Source organism: Hoplias malabaricus, chromosome 2 (assembly GCF_029633855.1).
Source record: "Hoplias malabaricus isolate fHopMal1 chromosome 2, fHopMal1.hap1, whole genome shotgun sequence".
NCBI classification, from domain to species: domain Eukaryota; kingdom Metazoa; phylum Chordata; class Actinopteri; order Characiformes; family Erythrinidae; genus Hoplias; species Hoplias malabaricus.
In genome coordinates, this window is record NC_089801.1 from 33,071,682 (window position 1) to 33,092,099 (window position 20,418).

The 20,418-nt window shown below is 38.2% G+C and overlaps 1 protein-coding gene across 2 annotated transcripts in view; it reads right to left on the bottom strand.

Annotated features, from left to right (window-relative positions):
• Positions 1-399: 399 nt before the first annotated feature.
• rasa4 (RAS p21 protein activator 4) overlaps positions 400-20,418 on the bottom strand; it is a 31,635-nt gene continuing 11,616 nt past the window's right edge. For both annotated transcript variants that reach the window (XM_066658635.1, XM_066658634.1), the window contains 17 exons: positions 17,026-17,158; positions 16,582-16,663; positions 16,214-16,348; positions 15,323-15,414; positions 10,627-10,744; positions 9,938-10,091; positions 9,744-9,808; positions 9,461-9,573; positions 8,424-8,616; positions 7,923-8,060; positions 6,876-7,020; positions 6,183-6,355; positions 5,911-6,048; positions 5,058-5,193; positions 4,785-4,905; positions 4,398-4,456; positions 400-4,290 (listed from right to left, as the gene is read on the bottom strand). In XM_066658635.1, the coding sequence (XP_066514732.1) occupies positions 4,163-4,290; positions 4,398-4,456; positions 4,785-4,905; positions 5,058-5,193; positions 5,911-6,048; positions 6,183-6,355; positions 6,876-7,020; positions 7,923-8,060; positions 8,424-8,616; positions 9,461-9,573; positions 9,744-9,808; positions 9,938-10,091; positions 10,627-10,744; positions 15,323-15,414; positions 16,214-16,348; positions 16,582-16,663; positions 17,026-17,158 (2,123 nt within the window). In that variant the 3' untranslated portion in view covers positions 400-4,162. The remainder of the gene's footprint in view (positions 4,291-4,397; positions 4,457-4,784; positions 4,906-5,057; positions 5,194-5,910; positions 6,049-6,182; positions 6,356-6,875; positions 7,021-7,922; positions 8,061-8,423; positions 8,617-9,460; positions 9,574-9,743; positions 9,809-9,937; positions 10,092-10,626; positions 10,745-15,322; positions 15,415-16,213; positions 16,349-16,581; positions 16,664-17,025; positions 17,159-20,418) is intronic.

Below are 20,418 nucleotides of genomic sequence, written 5' to 3' on the forward strand. Positions count from 1 at the left end.
GTGTGAATGTGAGTTGCCCTGTGAAGGACTGGCGCCCCCTCCAGGGTGTATTCCCGCCTTGCGCCCAATGATTCCAGGTAGGCTCTGGACCCACCGCGACCCTGAATTGGATAAACGGTTACAGATAATGAATGAATGAATGAGTAATAAACTGTATAATACTATAGCTTATAGTGGGCAACCATCTTGGAGTCTGAATTTGGGGTTGGTGAGGCATTGCCGCCTTCAGAGAAGTAATTCCAACTTGTGGGGTGTTCCATTTGAAATAGGACGGGTGGATAATGTTTGAACATGACACCTTGGGCATCGCACTCCTTGCAGTTTGCTCACTCTCTCTATCACAATTTGTTTAGACATCACAAAATGTATGAAGAAGTGAAAATAATTTAATTGGTATTTTCTTGGCTAGCACTGAATATGCTCTATCACAAATAGAACCTCATACATAGTGCACTTAACATACATAGGGCAGTTCACAGGTTATAACAATACTACTAGTACTACTACACTCTGCACACTAAATATTTAACAAGGAGACATGAAGCTTAAAGCCCAGTAAATATGAATTTATTATCTGACATTCAATGCACTTTTTGAGTGCAGAAAACATCATGATCATATTGTACACTACATGGTGCTGGGAATATTTGGAATTCAGCCCTTGAGCAGGCTGCTACATAGACTTCACATTTCAATGATAAATTAGTTGCTCCTGCCTTTTAGGGGAGTGGTTTTAGGAGTGCAAAGTAGGGGTGGTACTTTTTTGGGAGAATTCTTTTAAAAATTACTTTTTTCTACAAAATCAAATAATTCATTAATTTACTTTGTCCTGTTTAACTCAGTCATTCTTGTTGATGTTATACAGAGTGATTCAGCTTGGACCATTTTTGAATATACACTTTGGACAGGCAATCAGAGCAGATATGTGAATTAAAGCCACAGTAACAAAAGGATGGTTTTAAAAGGTTTGGGAAACAGTCACAACAAATAAAGGGAGTTTCACTGGTAGATTAAAACATAAATATTGGACCTGCATCTTTCATTGACCCTGTTGTGCGTACAGTGATTTTGACCAGTCTTCCCCAGAGCATTAGGAGTGTTAGGGAAAGAGGGGGATAGAATGAGTGGAACATATGGACTGCTCAAATTTCACAGGAGAAACGAGGCATAAACAGGAAACACATTCCTTCTTCAGCCTGTAAACACAATGATTCATTTAAACAGCTTCTTTAAGGAAAGAAGATGGCAGGAAATGCTCATAATAAATTCAGACTACATTTTATTTCTGACAGCTATAACTAAACTGAAAAAACATGTTTTAATCTGGTTTTCTCTTACTGTGAACCAATGGCTTAGGGATATGTCGATATAAGAATTCATGATATCATGCTTTGTGTTACACAATAGTGTTACAGAATTATCTGTTTGTTTCTTTTTAGCATTTTCTTAATGATCATTTAATTAAAAGAAAAAAATGCAACAGCCTTGTCTCTTTTGGAAAGCCTTTACAGCAGATTTTTGAACATTGCTGTGAGGAATTGGTTGTGTTTATCTCAAAGTTATTAGATTGAGCTCTGTCACTCCAGGGAACAAAGCTGTGGGCTTGTGTCAGCAATGGATGCAATTTGAAGTAGAGGAAATCACAAATTTTGTAAGGTTGGTGCAAACAGTTGGACATACTGTACAGTGTATCAAGACAAGGGGGAAAAAAAGACACAGAGCAGAAAAAGAGCGATTCGGACTCAGGTGTGCATTTAATGCCCAGTTCAACTATTACAGGTAATAAAACAACTACTGACTTTCAGCTGTAGTCTGAGAAATTGTTTGTATTAAATCTATCCACTTCATGTAACAGCCCCAAAAGCAAGCATAACATTCAGAGAAATGGAAAACATGCTCAACCTTGGACATTCATGGTCCAAAATGTACAAACAGACTATATTGGCCCTGATTTAAGGAACAGCCTCAAGCAAAAAAGGACCAGGAAATCATTACTATAATCCAATAAGGCTATTCAATTAAGGATTTAGAGAGCAACCAGCTCCTCCAAAAATCACATAAAACCATTAAGAGTAATGATGCACACAGCCACACATTTCCAACCTACAGAGTATACCTTTGTATACCTTCCAGTCCCAAAAACATCCTAACAAAACACCTTATAACAAACTATCTGGCCAAAGGTTTGATGACAACTGCTTATCCAGCAATTCTTCTGAAATGAGGTGTATTAATGGATAGTTTGTCTCCCATTTCTGTAGACACAGCATGCTCAGCATATCCTAATTTTCTTAGATGGTGCTGTACCATTCCCGAAAACACGGTGGCACTGTTTCATAGCACAATGTGTTACACCCTTTTAGCTGACACATGGCATTGGGCATAACAGATTTAAGCTAGTGTGGCTGCTCCTAAGTGTCCCTTTTCATTTCATGCTGCTCTATTGATATGCACAGCTGAATGCCTATGTCCATAATTAATGCACAGTAAAGCAGAGTAATTAATTCTTTCTGATTCCAAATTCACACTCTTTCTTAGGTGTGTCAACAAACATTTGGATACACTGTAGTGTCTAACCATTACCTCCCAAAAGCACTGTAGCAAATTAACTTTATAATAAACCATAACAATCTGCACTTTTAACAGCGTTTTAACAGAAAAACTGCAGAGCCATCTAGTGGACAAAATGGACCTACAGCCCAAAGGTCATTTGCCCACTACTTACATTCATGTAAGGACAAAAACTAAAATACAGAAGACAATCAGGATGTACAGTACATCTATGTTTATAACACACACCAGTCAGAGACATGAGACTACATACTAAGTGGACACTTGACGAGACAAGGCAAGTCAACAGTAGGAACAGACTTTATAAACGTGCCTAACCTGGTTGGAGATTTTAATAATTCATTAATGTATCGATACTGAGCGCAGATGTGGGGATCTCAAGAGGGACATCAGTGGCAATGCTGATAATACAGCACAGCTACTTGTGCTATAGAGTTCAGAGGAAATGCATTCACATTCAATTGAGAGCATTCACAAAGGACTCGGTCTGAATGTACTCTAAAGCTCTAAATAATGAATTCAGTATGTATGAATGTATTTGTAAATATTTTTTTAAATATTAGCTAACAATGCTCTTAATGAGGAAAAAATATTTTTTTATGCTGATAAGTGGAAATCAGTATAAAAGAGGATTTTTCTTTCTGTCTATTTATGTTATATATATATATATATGTTACAGTGAAACGGTCTGTTTTATGGGGCATCAAAAATGCTGGAATGGCACTTTGTCTGACATTGATTTCTTAACACAATGAGTTTAATCATAACAGTGTGGCACCAATGTGTAAATAATTTTGGGAAACACTTACTCATATCATACTATACTGTACTGTGGTACACAATACACCATAAAACACGGTCAGTGCCCAACTACACACAGCTGCAAATGTCACACACCTCACAAAAGAGGTTTGAGCCATTTTCTCCTCTCAGGCTTATGTTTCTAGGAATCATTAAATATTGGGACATGAACACTGTCTGAACCAGACATAAATAAACAACAAAACAGCAAAACACATAAAAATGCTAAAGAGAGAGTCCAAGTGCTTTCAATTGCTTCTAATAAAAATATCTTAAAAATGGTCATTTGCACTGTAAACCTCCAGACACACCAAATGTAATCTATGCTTCTTCACAAAGTAAAAGCTTATATGCATGTATGATTACATAATGCAGTGAATTATGGCACAACCAGTCACGAATGGTGGAAAATGGAACTAAAGGCATTAAATGGAAGATTGATAAAGTGCCTGTTAACAAGAATATTCAGCTAGTCATTCCTATAAAAATACATGATTCAGAAATGGCAAACCACCTCACCTGCATCTCTTAAAAGTCTTCATGTTTTACTGCGTAGCGGATATGGTTATTACATGTACAATGATGGAAGAAATATACATTAGGTCTGTCCTCAATGAAAGAGCTTTTGGTAATAGCCCTCGGAACATGAAAACTCAACCTACCACCACCTCAAATAACAACCCTATAGCGTCTCAAACATTTCAATCTCAACAGCTGGTTTAAATCCTGTGAAAGAAATCAGTGTATGACTGAAAATAATGAATGTCTTTTGCAACTGTGCTCCCCTTTTTTACGTCTGTAACTCCAGGAAAACGTTCTTATTCTTGGGGCGTTCCTTCTCTTCCACCGCTGCGTGGGAATCATGCAGGTCTTGGAGGATCCTGAAGAGTCTTGTTACCCCGTCCACCTTCTTATTATCTAGAAAAACATAGAAAAGAAAAAAATCATGAAGTGAAATAGATTACGTTCTGGATTATATTTAAATTACAATTAAATGTAAAAATCTAAAATATTTTTCACATTACCTTTGTCTGAGTCTGCTTCCTCAGTGCCTTCCTGCTTTACAAATTCATAATATTTGTCCCTAGAAGGCATCAAAATTAGAGTAAGGCATGTTTGCTAATGTAAACTACAGGTTCCCAAGGGTCCCACAGAATACATTCATGTATTTCCGCTTTTGCTTGTACTAACATCTTGATGTTACAAAATTATTATTACTATTACAAAACTAGCATGCAAACTACGTAGTTAGAAGAGTCTGCTGAGTTTTGGGACAATATACAGGCCTTATTCCTAGTTTATTACAACTACTATTAATGGTCTCATTTGCAATAGTTTTAAATAAGTCAGTAAACCTCTCAAAAATGTTCCCCAAATTAAAACCAACATTAATCATCTAGAACCGACAGTACCTCATGGCATACTGGACGCTACTGAGGTGTCGATAAATAAGTTGAGCTTCCAGGTCTGGGTCCAGCGGATCATACCATTCTTGCAGGGTGACACCATGTCTGGTCTTATCACAGCCAGGATCTACATATAGAGAACAATTTAGAAAGCATGCAAATACATAACACATCTGCATAAGGAATCTGGCAGTAGGAATTTCAGCTATTGTCTTCATGTTAAGATGGAGTTTCCATTTAAATCTCAGACAAAATCACAAGTTAAACAAGAAGTAGTACCAGTTTTCTCCTTCTGGTGGCAGCAGCTCCATCTGTCTGCTTTGTAGATGCCTGGGTGATAGCTGCTCATTGTGTTGGTGTTGTGACTGCACGCTTTTCGTAAGGCAGAGAGCCACTGATTCAGTTCATTTACACTCTACAACAATAGAAAGAAATAGTGACAAAGAGAAAGAGAATGTGTGAATGGGAGTCAATTTTGATCCTTGGTTTTTGAAACCTTAGTTCTGTTTCTTACAGCACAGAGAGAGCACATCTACATGCACATTAACTAGCACACAGTTTACACTATTTACTTTATTTCTTCTACAGTGACCAAGAAAATCAAATCACAAGAACATCTGACAAAAATACAGAAGCTGTAAAGACCCCAATAGTAAAGAGCAATGCCAGTGGAATTACGGACAGTGAAAATGAAAAATGTCTCTTCTCAAAGTAATCTCTGAAAGATTTGTCTGTGTTTAGGTTAAGGCCCAAGCCATGACATCAGTGTGTCCTAGGGGTATGACTGGAAAACAAACATGAACTTGCAGTCACTGGATGTAGCCATGATTAAATCACGACAACCCATGGAAGCACAGAGAAAAGAGGCAAAGCTAACAGACGGCAGATGTTGCTCTGTAAAGAAGCTGAAATGTAAAAGAGAGAAGACAAATACAAATGGTTCTCCCTTTTTCTTTTTGCAATCTCTCAATGTATTTCTGGTCTCTCTTCATGCTTCTGTTTGGGGTTTGACCCACAACAACCGTGTTTCTCTAGGCCTCTTTAACCAAATTCAGTCCTAGTGACTTTTAGGCTTGGTCTATTACAGAGTTTAAGTAGGCTTGAGATGATTTCTACTCTGGTCATCATGTACCTTACAGTCCAGGTACAGTGTCTCCTGCAGGCCAGAATCCTCACTAGAGATGATCTGCATGACGTTGGCACTACCAAAACACTTCTCCTCCACCTTCTCCACCGCCCGGATCTTCGGCAGGGAGATGAACGAGCTCTTCTGCATTACACAAACCAGTCATGGACGTCATTAGAGAAGACACGTTCATCTGTCATTTTTACTAGGCTCAGAGAAGATGGATGAAAGTTTGTCATCAGAAAGGCTGATAAATGGTCTAGGCTGGTGGCTCTCACCTTGGAATGCTGCGTTCGTGAGTAAGACAGAGTGTCTTTGCTGAGAGATACATAGTACTTCTTAAAGGGGGAGGTCATGGGGATGCACTTGTCTTTGGTTTTATGGAGGAAGAGGAAGCCTTCTTTCTCCATGGTGCCACACTGGAGATTCATTCGAGTTTGAAGACCAAGGTCTGGAGGAACACCATGAATGTAATATTATATATTCTGACCATTTAGAGTATACTTTATTCTCTGTACATTCTGAATTACAATATTGTTTAATTGCTGACTTTAAAATATTTTAATACAAAAAAATATATTTTATAAAGTTTATCAAAAAGTAAAACACATAGAATATACATGAATAATAGAAAATACATGAAAAAACAACTAAATAATGTCATATTAAGTCTGTTTTAAGTGAACAAATCAGCAAAGAACAGTGGTGTTTTTATGTGTTTGTGTGTTTATATAATATGTTATCAGCAGTGATTGATTGAGGAATTAATCTTACACTGATTTTAGGGAATAAACCTTAAAACCGTGAAATGGATGTTTGAACTAGCAGAAGAAACCTGGGTAGAGTGCACTATGGTTGAGAAGTGACACATCTGTAGCTTGATCAAATGTGACATGCTGGAATGAGCCTGCAGTCCCACAGTGAGGCCGATTCAATTTTTTCAGTGTAATTACTCATTTAGTGCAGCTCACCTTCCGAGTCGTGGCAGCTGACCAGCCGAGTGATGAAATCTTTGAGCTGGGAGATGCCCTGTTGAATGGCGGGCTGCAGAGGTACCATCCATGGCTCCTTAGAGCAACAGACCAGAGTGTCCATATTACCAATAGTCTGTACAGCCTGGGGGCAGACAGTAGAGAATCTTTCAAATATATTGCAGTATATATGGAATGTTTTTATAAGGATTGTATGCAATCAGTGCAGTTACAACCTAAAAACAAATATGCAGCTTGTTTCCCTGTATCAGTGATGCAGGCATGGAAGCAGGATATAACTGGAAGTTTATTTTATTTATAAAGTCTTTGATGTGGTGCAAAACATGAAACAGGCAGGGCAAGGGTGGAGTAACAGAATGAAAATAAAACCACATAAAAGAGACAAGGCAAGGCAGGACATTACTATTATTATAATCATACACAAAATCCATTAGAGCGTCACAGCCCACTCTCTTCCTACTGCCAGCCACACAATTTCTATTGTTCCAATCCAACAGCTACACCCTAATATTGCTGAGGCTGTTTATCATCCGATCAGCAACCAGTTACCCTTAACATCTACGGTTACTCATTGAGCCCATTACATGAGTACCCAAACCACCCACTGCATCACTAGCCCTTCACAGGGGTCATCCGGTAGGCACCTCCCCTCTTTGGCTTCTCTAGATTCTCCCAACGAAGCCATTGGCCTTGCTTTGCCTGTGACGCTGCTGTTGTGCACCGTGCCTCCTCTTCCTGATCGCAATGATGTGGCCCTTACTAAAAGATTTCCAAACATTTTTTTTACTATTGTAAAGTGAAAATAAGTAAAAAATTATATCTGGGTAAGCAAAATAATCACTGTCAATGGCAAACTGAGCACTGAATTCATGGATTTTCACTGAAAGAAGATATGTTTTCATGACAATGAATCAGTTTAAATAGTCAAAAAAAATAAACCTAATACAAAGAGTGTCCTAGACCACTCTGACAGTACAGTTGTGTATTACAGTGTAATGGAGCACAGTATAGAATATCGGTGTGTACCTTAGCCAGCAGCAGCAGAGTTCGGCTGGTTCGTGCGTCTGCATGTTTCTCTCGCAAATGGAAGAGCTTGGGAGACATGATGGCAGGAGAGATAAAGCGTAGACAGAGGAAACTGGTCACAGCGATGAACTTCACTTTCTGTGAGGCCGGAAACAAGAAACGAGAGCCAGGAGAGTCTTTAGCAATTAAAATCTTTAAAAATCTGAAACATTTAATATATATTTAATTTAGTGAATTACAGGCCATCTCAAATATCTAAAACATCAGAACAAAACCATTCACAATCAAATACATAAAATTTTATAATATATGGACAAATACAAATGGTCAAACACAATTTAACATATTGCAAATAAGTTAGGGTTGTGTCTCTGATGTAAAACACTTTATGGGAATAACCACTTTAAGAGAATCAGAAATATCCTGATTGATCCATATGCATAAAATCATAACTTATCCTAAACAAGCACATCTGTTATTATGTTCCCAAATGGTTCCTACCCTGTACTCTGGGTCTGGGAAACGTGTTTGTACTCGATGGTAGAGCTGCTGAAAAGCCTGACACAGCAGCAGGGGGCAGTATGAGGCTGACTGCAGAAGAGCGGTGAGGAGCTCTGAGAGATATGACTGGAGAAGACTGGAGCTCTGCTGAATCACATCTGCTTCTGTGTGCAGACGATGCAGCCCTGTGCAACTACAGACACAAATATTTTTTTTGTTTTAACAGAAGTAGCCAAATTAAGTCACTATTTTTAAGTGCAAAATTATTTTTTTATTATGTTTATAACTTACAAGATGAAAAATTTAATTATTATGGAAGCCCTGGATGGACATATACATGGTCCACAGAGCATGTCCCCCGCATGAAAGCTGCCATATTTTATATAGGTGTAGAATAGCATGTCTTACTCATCCAGGCCACTAGATGTCAATATAATGACTTGTAACAGAGAAATACTAGAGAAGAAATTTGATTGCTCTTATATCATTGTTGAAATGAATCCCCAGCCTTTGGTATACAGACAACCAACTAGGCCTGCCCTGCATACAGATTAATCAAACACACCACAGAGTCCATGTGTAGCTCCAATCAATCTGAAGTGTGCCGTGGTGTGGCTCTTGACATGGAATTAGTTCTTAAGCTATTGAAGGGGCCTTTCAGAAACACTAGCAAGGGCTGAGAGGGAAAAGGCAGATGTGTTTGTTTTACTGGTGCTTTGCCTAGTGAAGATCTGGTGAGGTCTGTTTTATGTCAATTTATGCCAGTTTTTACATCAGCATAATTAGCACAATTTCCAGACTATTACCATAAATTACATGAAATAAGCATCTGTGAATACAGTTATAATATATATATATATATTCATATATATATATATATATATATACACACACACACAATTCAATATATTCTAACTGTCTAAATGGTACACTAAAGAAGCAGGAATGTTTGTCAGATCCTATTACATAGCTGTATTAATCAATATTATTTTTAGCTCCTTAAATATAGTGTTTTATTGCTTCATTCTTTATCTTACCCTGCTTCTTTCAGCTCCACCTTGTTAGGATCCAATTCCACATACTTTTTCTCCTCAAATATGCGATTGATGATGGGACCCAGAAGTCTGTGTAAATACTGCATTCCAGCCACCTACCAGCACAGAAGAACATGGTGGGTTTCGTTTACCGTTTAAGAAGGAAAAATGTCAGCTACAAGATAAACAAGATCCTGTACAATGGATAAGCTTTGAGTGTGTAAAAAGACAAAAGTGTCATTGTATTATTCTTTAACACCTAGTACCAACTGTAGTGCAATGTTACCTTTAGAAATGACTCCATGGATTTGGAAGCTAAAGAGTTGCTTCTAAATAAAGTGTTGGGTTCAGCTGAGGATCACATGGAAACAAAACAGGAGATGAGTAATTTGCTTTGTCTTCATAACAGTCCAAGTAAATCAGTAAATCTTAATTTTAGGAAGTAGAGTGTTGCTAAATAATGCTTGTTTGTGTGCATACTTGTCTTCTCCAGTTCCAGTTTGAACAGCACATCCAAGAACTCCTTAATTAGCCCTTGACCCAAAAAGATTTTGACCAGATTGTTGGCTACTTCCTGTCTGTTTTCTGAGGTTGTTGTCTCGTCAATTAGCATGATAAGATCAGGCCAGTTGCCCTAGAAAGTACATGGTTGTCATATGTTACATTTGTGGAAAACAGTGAGAAATATCACATGAGCTTCTTTGCAAATATATTTAGAGCACTCAATCAACAAGGCTAAAAAAGAAATAAAAGAAATGCACTGAAAGCTAGAAATATTGTATTTAAAATTAAGACAATTATTTAAAAATATTATATTTCATATTATATTATATAATTATATTTTAAATAAAATACTATTTTTACTTATTTAGAATCAATAAGAAGCCTGAGGTGTTGTGTTTGTTTTGTGCATGCTATAATAATAATTATGAACAGAAAAAAAAATCCCAACAAATTCCCCAGCCAAAATCAAAACAAGCTCTGACTCAACCACAGCCAGTTAAAATGCTTTCTATTTGAAACGGTAAATCAGCTCTGAACACCCACAATCATCACCTGGAGGAATAAAAATATATTCACTGCTAAAATTAGAATTAAAGCTGTTCGATCTAAAATAAGAATTTGGACTACTGTGTAAGAGGTGATATATGTTTGTGAATCAGACTCACATTGAGGTGAGTCCCGACAGACTGGCTGAGTAGCTCGGTAAGCGGCTGGTAATAGCTGGATGGCAGGACCGTCTCATCACGAAGCCGCAGCTGCAGCCGCAAGGAGCCCAGAGTGCCTCTTTAAGACAGAGAGAGGAAGAGAGAGAGAGCAGATTGAGTGACGCCAATATAATCATCACATAGCCTAAAGGTACTGAACCCTTCACGCTGGCAACACAAATAAAACACGCCACGAGTTGAGTTTTGTTACATTAGTGAAAGAATAATCGTCTCCTGTGTTATATCGAATATTTTACCAATTCAAACAGAGAGTGTGTAATAAAAAAGAAATTATAAAAAAAAAAAAGCCCTGACTCACTCCACTTAAAGCATTCCAGGAAACACAGCCAGCAGGACAGACAAACAATAATAAAGAAAATGAGTCCATTATAGCAAGCGTCCCGAGCGAAACGCTCCATAAAAGAGAATGGGAGACTTTATAGCTGCGTGGGTAGACGCTGACAAAAAGGGAAAAATGGGGGTATTAAAGGCAGCCAGTCAGGGGAAACACAATATCACGGTCTGTGGTTGGCAGCTGCTGAAGGTCAGAGTAGCATCACACCCACAGTAGCTTGAAACATCCCAAAATACAGACTGACCAAAGCCCTGTGGTCAATGAGTGTACACCAGTAACAGAAGGCAATTCATGTTAGTCTCGTTTTTAACAGCAATTGCTCTACTGTACCTATATATGAGGTGAAATGTCAGTGACATTATGGCTGTGCCATATCGTATTGTTCGCAATAATATCACCATTAATATAATCAAAATAGTCATCATTCTTAAAATATAATATAAATATTCTTTAAAAAGTCAATATTGTGATATTCTAACATGTTTACATAACAACGTGATGCAATGAGCCATAATATGGCATACGTTTTTTACATGAGTCATTTAGGCACAGTGAAGTACGGTGGAAAGTGGCTTTCAATGATTGAAATTACATTTGTAGTAAAATAACTTTTTAATATATAAAAACATTTAATATTTTTAATATATATATATATTACATATATTTAATATAATTCATAAAACATTTATTTTTTGTTGCAAATGTGTGATCTTGAAATTAATAAAAATATTTTTCATTGTTTCGTCATATCGCCAAGGATATCGTTATCGTGAAAATACCATAAAATATTGTGATATTACTTTAGGGCCATATCGCCCACACCTAGACTGATATTAAAAATGGCACCTCTAAGATTTTTTGGCCACAATAAAATAACCCATTTATATAGCAATTGGAAGCATACTCTCTAATTATTTCCTTTGTTTTATGTTTTGTTTGTTTTATTTCGCAGATCACTGTGTGTTACTTGGAAATACAAAACATATAATCTATATGAGATAGTGTTCCTTTTCTCAGTTTTAAAATGTTTGTATTTTCATTTTTGTTCAGGCATTGTCTATGTGTGTCCAGCCAGAGTTTTAATATGGAAGTTGTTTTTTTTTACTTTTTTTCTGTCACCTCATTTTTAACAAGCATCCTCCGCAAAACATGCTTTCGCTCTCTGCAACCCACAGCCCAGTTTCATGACAGAACGTTCTAGAAGCTCCTGCATGCAGAAGATAAAAACAACCATTATTTTTGCTCTCCTGAAGGGCCTGGTCGCAACCATTATTTTTTTTGCTGTAGAAGCCCTAACTGTGATATTTTGATTGAGCCTACTCACCGCACACCCACACCCGCTGATCACTCGCACTCCATAATCTCACTGCCCAAGAGGGGTAACACTTAAGGGAAAGTGGGAGGTTGAAGCATGCTTGTGTGTGTGTGTGTGTAAGTGAGTGGGTGTGTGTGTGTGCCAAATGCCACCATCAGCAGCCAGTCTCCAAACAGCAGGCAACAGATGGTGGGCCGTCAAAAATCCAATCAGGAAGAAGACGGTGCGGAAAGGAAAAAAAAAAAGAGGGAAAATAAATAACAACAACACTGGCTCAACTGCTTCAAAAAAGTGCAGATCAAACAAGGGGAGGGGCAGATTATGACCGCTTAATGGGCGACTCGGCTCACATTTTATCAACAGAATTCATTAGAATGACATCACCAGAGAGAGAGAGAGAGAGAGAGAAATAGAGAAGATCAGGGGAAACTCATCCTGATACTTCGCCATATGTCCCGCAAACGGTTTAAATATCCACTCCTTTCAAAAAGGAGGCTAGGAAGGGCTGCTTTGGGGAATTAAATTGCCTTTTATCAAATGATTTTAAAAATACCAGCTAGTCTTCAAACTCTGTTAACATTAAGAGATGAGTGGACTAATAGGAATGCCCCCAAAAATACTAAGAATAAAAGTTTTTGCACTGACCTCCATTAAACAGTAATTGTTTTCTTCCAACAGTATCATTAACAGTATTTGTTTGGCAGAAACATATAAACACATTTATTATCATTCCTTAAACTTGTTTCATTTACATAATATACCCGTGTGTGTGCTTGTGGTACATTTGTACTGTACTTTGTTACATATATACATTTTTGATTTTCAAATTTTTGAATTTATATAAGACACAAAACATCCAGTACAAAAACAAATGCTGCCAAATGGCTCTAAGTGACTGGGGGAAAAAAACATTATAAATATAACAATAAGGTACCACAGTTGCAGCAAAACCTGAATGAAAATAATCCTTTGTTTGGGATCAGTGGTGACATTTTAATTCCCCTTTTCATCTTTGCAAAGCAGGAACAGATGGATGAACATTAATAAAAAGGATATCCACTAAATTCAAATTCTGTGCGTCTCACCACAACAGCATTCCTTTACAAGAGCTATTTAAAAGCAAGATCAATAGGACAAAGGCTTTTTTCATTATAACCGCACTGATCTTCCTTTCAGGAGTATCTCAAAGTCTAGATTTTATAGCACTGCACAAAATTCATTTTTATTCCACTTCCAATCAAATATACCTCATCTGTCATATTTCTTTTTTTTTTTTTAATGCTGAAGAAAATCTTTCTGAAGAAATGACACATGGCAACGAAAAAGGACAGCTTAATGAGAAATTCAATTAATCAAAGGTTTGTCTCTGACTTTTGCACAGGGCTGTATTTCAAAACATTTTGTTGTCATAAACAAAGATAAATCTTCATGGCTCCTCCCACTTTAGCCATTCTTCAGTCCAGTCCTCTTAAAAACCTAATCCTTCAAAGCACTCCTCCATTCAAATGCTTGTTTATTACTATATGTTCAGATTAAACACTCATTTCTGGTCCTTTTCCACCTTCTCTTGGGTCTCAGTGGTTAAACGTGGTAGGAAGCTGATCTTATGGGAACCTGAAGTAGATCTGAAAGCAGTTTGGCTTGTGTTGTAATGGTGGAAGTCTGATATGATGAATAATAAATGAATGAATCGAGGAACAAACAAACAAAGGAACGAATAAACTGAGGTATGTATGATTTAAACTGTAATCTCTGTCACACTGACATAACGTGTCCCCAAAATACTCTCTCTCTTCCTAATCCCACCTCATAAACACACACATCGTCATCACCACTGGCCAATCCCAATATTCCAGTCCTGGTCAAAACCTTGGAGTTTTTACATAAGCTCTGCCATCCCACTCCTCCTCTGCATGCCTGCTTTATAATCCACCCTGCGTATCCACATGACGAAAGAGAGATAGAGTATGTGTGAGAGAGGGAGAGAGTGGGAGAGAGAGAGAAGAAGAGAGAGAGAGACAGAGAGACAGACAGACAGAAAGACAGAGAATGAAAAAAAAAATCCTAGGATTTAGCTACGGAAAGGATTAGTACTTCCTGTCAGCACATGGACGGGAACAGACGCGCACAAGTTTGCAAAAGCCTCGCGGATGGCCAACAAACGCAGAGGAGCAGCTGACTGCGCCAAAGCATGACGACACAGCCAGAGTGTCAGACACTCCAATCACCAACTTTAATCCAGAGCCACAGAAATGAGCTTCAACAGAACAAATGGAAATATGGGCCACACGTTTCATCTGTTCAACTGTTCAAGCTGACAGGATTTAAAATTGCTATGGACCTCTATTCAGGGTTTTGCATTCATTTTGAAATTCAGACTTATTCTAAGCATCCGTAAGAGTTTCCAAATAAATATCTAACACGGCAGAGCTGAAGGGTTACTATGGAGGTGGTAGCATTGGTGTTAGAAAGCTACAAAATTTAACAGCGCCAATTTTCAGTATAATATACATCATCTTTTACTGAAAGGCCATGGTCTGTACGTAGTAGGCCTGTATGTTTTTTCCAATCTCCAATGGTTTTTATAATATGTGACATCTGACAACTCCAAGAGTTATCCAAGAACATCCCTAATGATACGTTAATTTGAACACATTTGAATACAATTATACAATTTAAACTCTATGTGTTTCCTTCTGTACCATTGTGTGATACCTATTTGACAAAGAATAAACAAATAAATTCCCATATTCCTAATTTTTTTATTTCAATGGCTGAATAAACAGGCTTCATTGTCCCCCCTGCCCCCATAGCGAAGGACAAACAGCGGTATGTGGATTGTCATAACATTAACCTCTATACATTTAAAATCCATAACCCTGACCCAAAGCTGAGCCTTGAGAGCGTCACAGAGGGTCACCTCTGAGACACAGTTACTTGTTGATGTTGGCTGTGTGAGTTAATGGTATGAAATCAAAGGCACTCACTCATACTGGCTGTGTTTGGGTTTGTCAGGCCCCAGACGAAACCAGCCCTCCTCTTGCTGAGCTGACTGAAGCCTGTTAATGTTGAACAGGACCTGAGGGAAAACAAGAGACCAAAGTGTCAGTCGACTTGACAATTAAATGTCAAAGCAACCCGAGCCAGAGATGATCATCAAGACATTTATTTGTGGGTGGGAAATTCAATGTGACTGACTGTTCACCAGAGAAAAATAAAATGAAAATCAATCCAAAGTCCCAAACATTTTAAATGCATTTAATGCAGACATAAATATCATAAAAATAGATATAACAAACATAAATCATCTGTTTTGCATTCCAAAACTATAAGCAATAAACAGTTAACACAACAAGAAAGACAGACATAACATTATCACATCAATATTCTAATGGGTTTCTTTCTAATATTTTAAGTTATCTACAAAATTAGCATAACCACTGTGTTCTGAAGTGCCTGAGAGAATGTGCGACAAAACTTTCTGAATCATGATTCAATGTGACATTCCTGGATTTCAAGAGTGTTTCTGAGCTCATTTAGTTGTCGTCATCAGCTGAACTGCGCCTATAGCTCATCAGATCAAGCTGATTGCTCTGAAACAGCTCCCAATTACGCTGAAACCAGACTGAATCTCTGAAGCAGAGCAAAGTGAAAAGCTCAGGAGATTCACAGTGCTTATTTCACCAGAAGTTTTCTGATTACCCATTGTAATGTATTCTTATTACATTACAGCTGATAGGGCACTAGCGCACATTAATATTCTATGGGTGTATGTGTCCACATAATTTAAATAATGGGAAGGTAATTGTGTCTGTGTGAATAACTGGATTGTAGACTATTCAGACAGGATCAGAAACTAGATCCATGAAAAATGGCACCTTTCCAAGGAAGTCATTTCTGCTGACCAGGTCCCAGTCCCACACCTCCACACTGAGAAGGTTATCAGCCAGAGAGTCGTCCAGCTCAAATTCAAAAGTCTCGTTCCAGCGCGGATAGCAGGACTTCTTTATCACCTACAACATCCAAGGGACAATTGATATGAATGGAAAGTATGTGGAATATTTATCCACTGTTATCCTCTAAGCGGTTAGCAAAGAAAAAAAGCTTTTTCACAATTAATCATAGTGTGTCTCAGGGACAATTAATATCAAGTAGATGAGTGCTTCAACCAAAAAAGACAGTAGTAGAGTGAAGAAATGAATCAGCGGTTTAGCTATGAAAAGACAGCCAAAGAATATTTCCATACCGAACTCTCATGCACTTTGCCATTGTATCTGACTCTGACAAATGGATCTGACGCCCCGTTGCGGTCTTTTTTGGCAAGATCTCTAGAAAGACAAAACCAAAACAAATGAACAAGAGGCTGAACTGGACTAAACCTATAAACAATGTTGCTTGGAGTCTGTGTTATTTTTAGACCTGCGCAATGTGTTTTCCGTATCCAACACTGAGGTCAAAACATGAACAAAATAAGATTTTCTGGTTAAGGACCACATCTGTAAACAATATTACCATTACATGGACTCTCACAATCTCACAGAGTTTTTTTAAATTATTCTGCACTCTTTGTAAAACGGTGTTACACTTTCCCAGAAATAAACAGTATGTTACCCTAAAACTTTCATCCACCAGCACTGTAAATTTGGTTTATTCTTTCAGTTTAAATTCAGTTTGAATGTTAGCCTCTTACCTGGCTTCAAGAACTCTACAGCGCAGTTTGCAAGGAATGGCTCCATCCCCCAGCAGTGATATTTGCAAGTGAATCTCCCCCTGAACCTCCTCATCTGGATCTATCTCAGTCAAGTTCATCCAGCCATCCAGACCTACATATCAAGAGATAAAGCCAGATACTTGTGACATCCACATTAATATTGTAAATACCTTGAGTCTAAGCATTTCTGTGTGAAAAACAACTATAGAGCATTCAGGGACAGCATTGACCTAATGGTTATAGGACCGGGCTTGCTACCGGCAAGAATATCCATGGCTGAAGAGCCCTTGAGCAAGAGTTAAAATTTTCCACGAAAACACATGGCATTCATACTATATATATATATATATATATATACATTTATTCCTTAATTTGTATAAAGGCATATACCTATCAAACATCTAGTGTATATATAGCCTACTTGGATAGGTTAGGTTTGTTTGACTGACAATAAAATGAACCAATAAGAAACGATGGACTTGTATAATGTTTGGGGGAAAGTTTGGGGGTGAAAAAAGGAAAAAAACACATATAACTTATATACACTGTAAATATACACCTTTGAACTTCACGTAGAGACACACACACATACAGACAAACACACACACACACACACACACGCACACACAAAGTGTACAATGGAAACAGAAAGATAGGATAAATCTGACATATCATTTCCTTCCTCTGTCCCTCTGGATTTAAGAAGCTTAGTGTAATAGAATTAACAGCTTCAAAGCTTTTTCTACAGCTTAACCTGATCGTAGACCTGCAGAATTCAGCAATGCATTATCACACATAGCAGACAGAATCACGTGAAGAGCGAAATCAGAGAAAACACTTCTGAATACAATTCCACATCTGAATGAATGGTAAAGATATTATAAAATGTTGCTCAGTGCTTATAAATACATTCAAACAAATCAAGAAATGAGGTCAATAAATCAGCTGACATACCAAGATAATAACTCAGAATCATTTGTGAGAACCAGCTAAGCCAGGCAGGCACTGTGACTACTCCTCCACACCTAAGTTATTAGAATGGGATGCATACAGGTGCGTGCCTGCTTCTCATTATTGAGAATGATGTTCACGAAAGATAGAAACTGAGAGATGCTTGCTAGAGAGAGACTTACATTTTTATTATATTGATACTGTATGGAAAACCATTAGACAAAGCTAATGATTTTTATTTTCAAATTCGACATAAATCAGATTGCCATACGTCTGTGTGGACATACTATTATCGAACCAAACATTCCAACCACAACCCCAGTTCTTTGGATTGACAGCTTCCAGTAAAGCCTCCTTATGCAAAACCAAACAGCTGCTCCCTGCTATGGTGCAGAGGCGAGTGTGGAGCTTTGTGTGTTGTGCCATACAGTGCAACGGCATCAATGGAAAAAAAGTGTGTTGGGGGGGGGTGGTCAGTGTATTGTGCCCATTTTGCACAGAGAATTAAAACAATAAATATTTATATGTATGATATATGAGCCTAATTTAACCCTGCTACTTATTGCCATGCAGTCAGTGGGGGCATATATAAACTCTGTTACCTCAAGGACATTTGATGCTACTAAATAAAAGAAGACTATTCTGTATTCAGCATATATACCTGTAAAGGTCCTTCAGCTGTCACCGTTGTGGACTTCTGTTTAATACTATAGAAAAGGTTACTGAAATGTTTTCTTTGCCCCATTAGTATTCCACAGTGTGCACAAGCCCATTATGCCTTTTCGCTCCATTGACTGGTACAAAAATAAATCAGCACTGGCCAAGCAAAACTTTGTCACTTAGTTTCTTTAATTCTTCACATTTCACTCTGGGGCTTTGAAAGCAATGAAAAGTCATTTTGGAATTTGTGCCAAAATGGCACGTCCAGTGTTTCGCTTCGACCTGCACAGCCCAAATGAGTTCAGACAATTTTCTGGCAAATTTAGTCAATTACATCCCATTGAAACTTGTCTGACATTACTTCCCTGTGTCACACAGAATGTATGTCTTAGACACACAATAATGCAGTAGTGAGAAGAGAAAATGAATTTAATCTAGACTACCATCTCATGGGGAAACACAGAAAAATACTGTTTGTTACTATGTGCTGCGCTGGAGTGAGAGGAGAAAATTGGATTGAAAATCACTATAATAACCACCAGACAGGCTGTGTGATAGCCCTCTCCTCAATCTGGCCCACCGGACCATGCGGACAAAAATTAGATTACGCAATTGTGGTGGCGGGCGTGAACGTGACAGTCATACTGAAGCTGCCCAATGAAATGTCACAGGACTAAATAAAAAACCTTTAAGAAATTCTACATTCTTCAAAGCAAGACAGTCACAACACTGTTTGACAGTAAGTAGCTGTGAAGTTATGAAGTTATAAAAGGTCTGCAGGAAGTCCTGCCCTCAGAGACACACAAACACACACACAAACACACACACACACACACACACACACTGGGGGATAACCTTTAAAGAGTCAAAGTCCCTGCTTCAAACAGGCTGTCCACGCGCCATGGCCCATTTTTCATGTCCCAAGGTCAGTTAGTCTTGATCTACTGATCCCAGATCAACTACTACACCTGCCAAACACACAATGGACACAAAGACAAACATTTCTCCTAATCTCAATGTGTTATTTTTCACTCTAACTCATTCTTCACACAAATATTAAAAGGACGGTCCATAATGAAAGCACAGCTTTTTAACTGGTATCTTATTTCTATCACTGTGTAAAAGATGCAAATGTCTTCAGTCATGCCATATTTGGCACTGGCCTTAAAATGTGATTTAAATGTGTGTAATAAGATTAATCAAGGCTGGCATTACCCATAGCCTTTAACAACTGTGGTCTTTGAGTAACCAGCAATGACTCAGAGTTGCAAGAACTGTGAGACACTCATGTCTACCCTTTCCATTTTGCATCTCATGCTACGTCCAGTGTCATCACTGCTGTGTTACCACACTTACATCATTCTCTAACACATCCTCTTTCATTACTACTACTCTTTCCATCAACAGTCACGTGGTTGATGATGTCACGGCTGTTGTTATAAAGCACCCGGTAAGCAGGACCACTGGTCACCCATGTTTCCATAGCGCCACTTTGTGTGGTGAACCAGCTGTCAGCATATGCTATTAGCACTGATGTTGTGTCACCTCTGTGCTGAACACTGTCACACAAAGCTTTTCCCCTGTTCCCCTGCACTGTGTGTGTGTGTGTGTGTGTACATATAGATGTGATCCTCAGGTCTCACTCCTCTCAAGGTTAGCCTTCTGAGTATAGGACCAGTCTCCTCAAGCTCCAGCCTCCAGCTGAGTGATGCATTCACACCCTGTCAACCCCAGCGGCATGGGGAGTGTGCTGCTATTTCC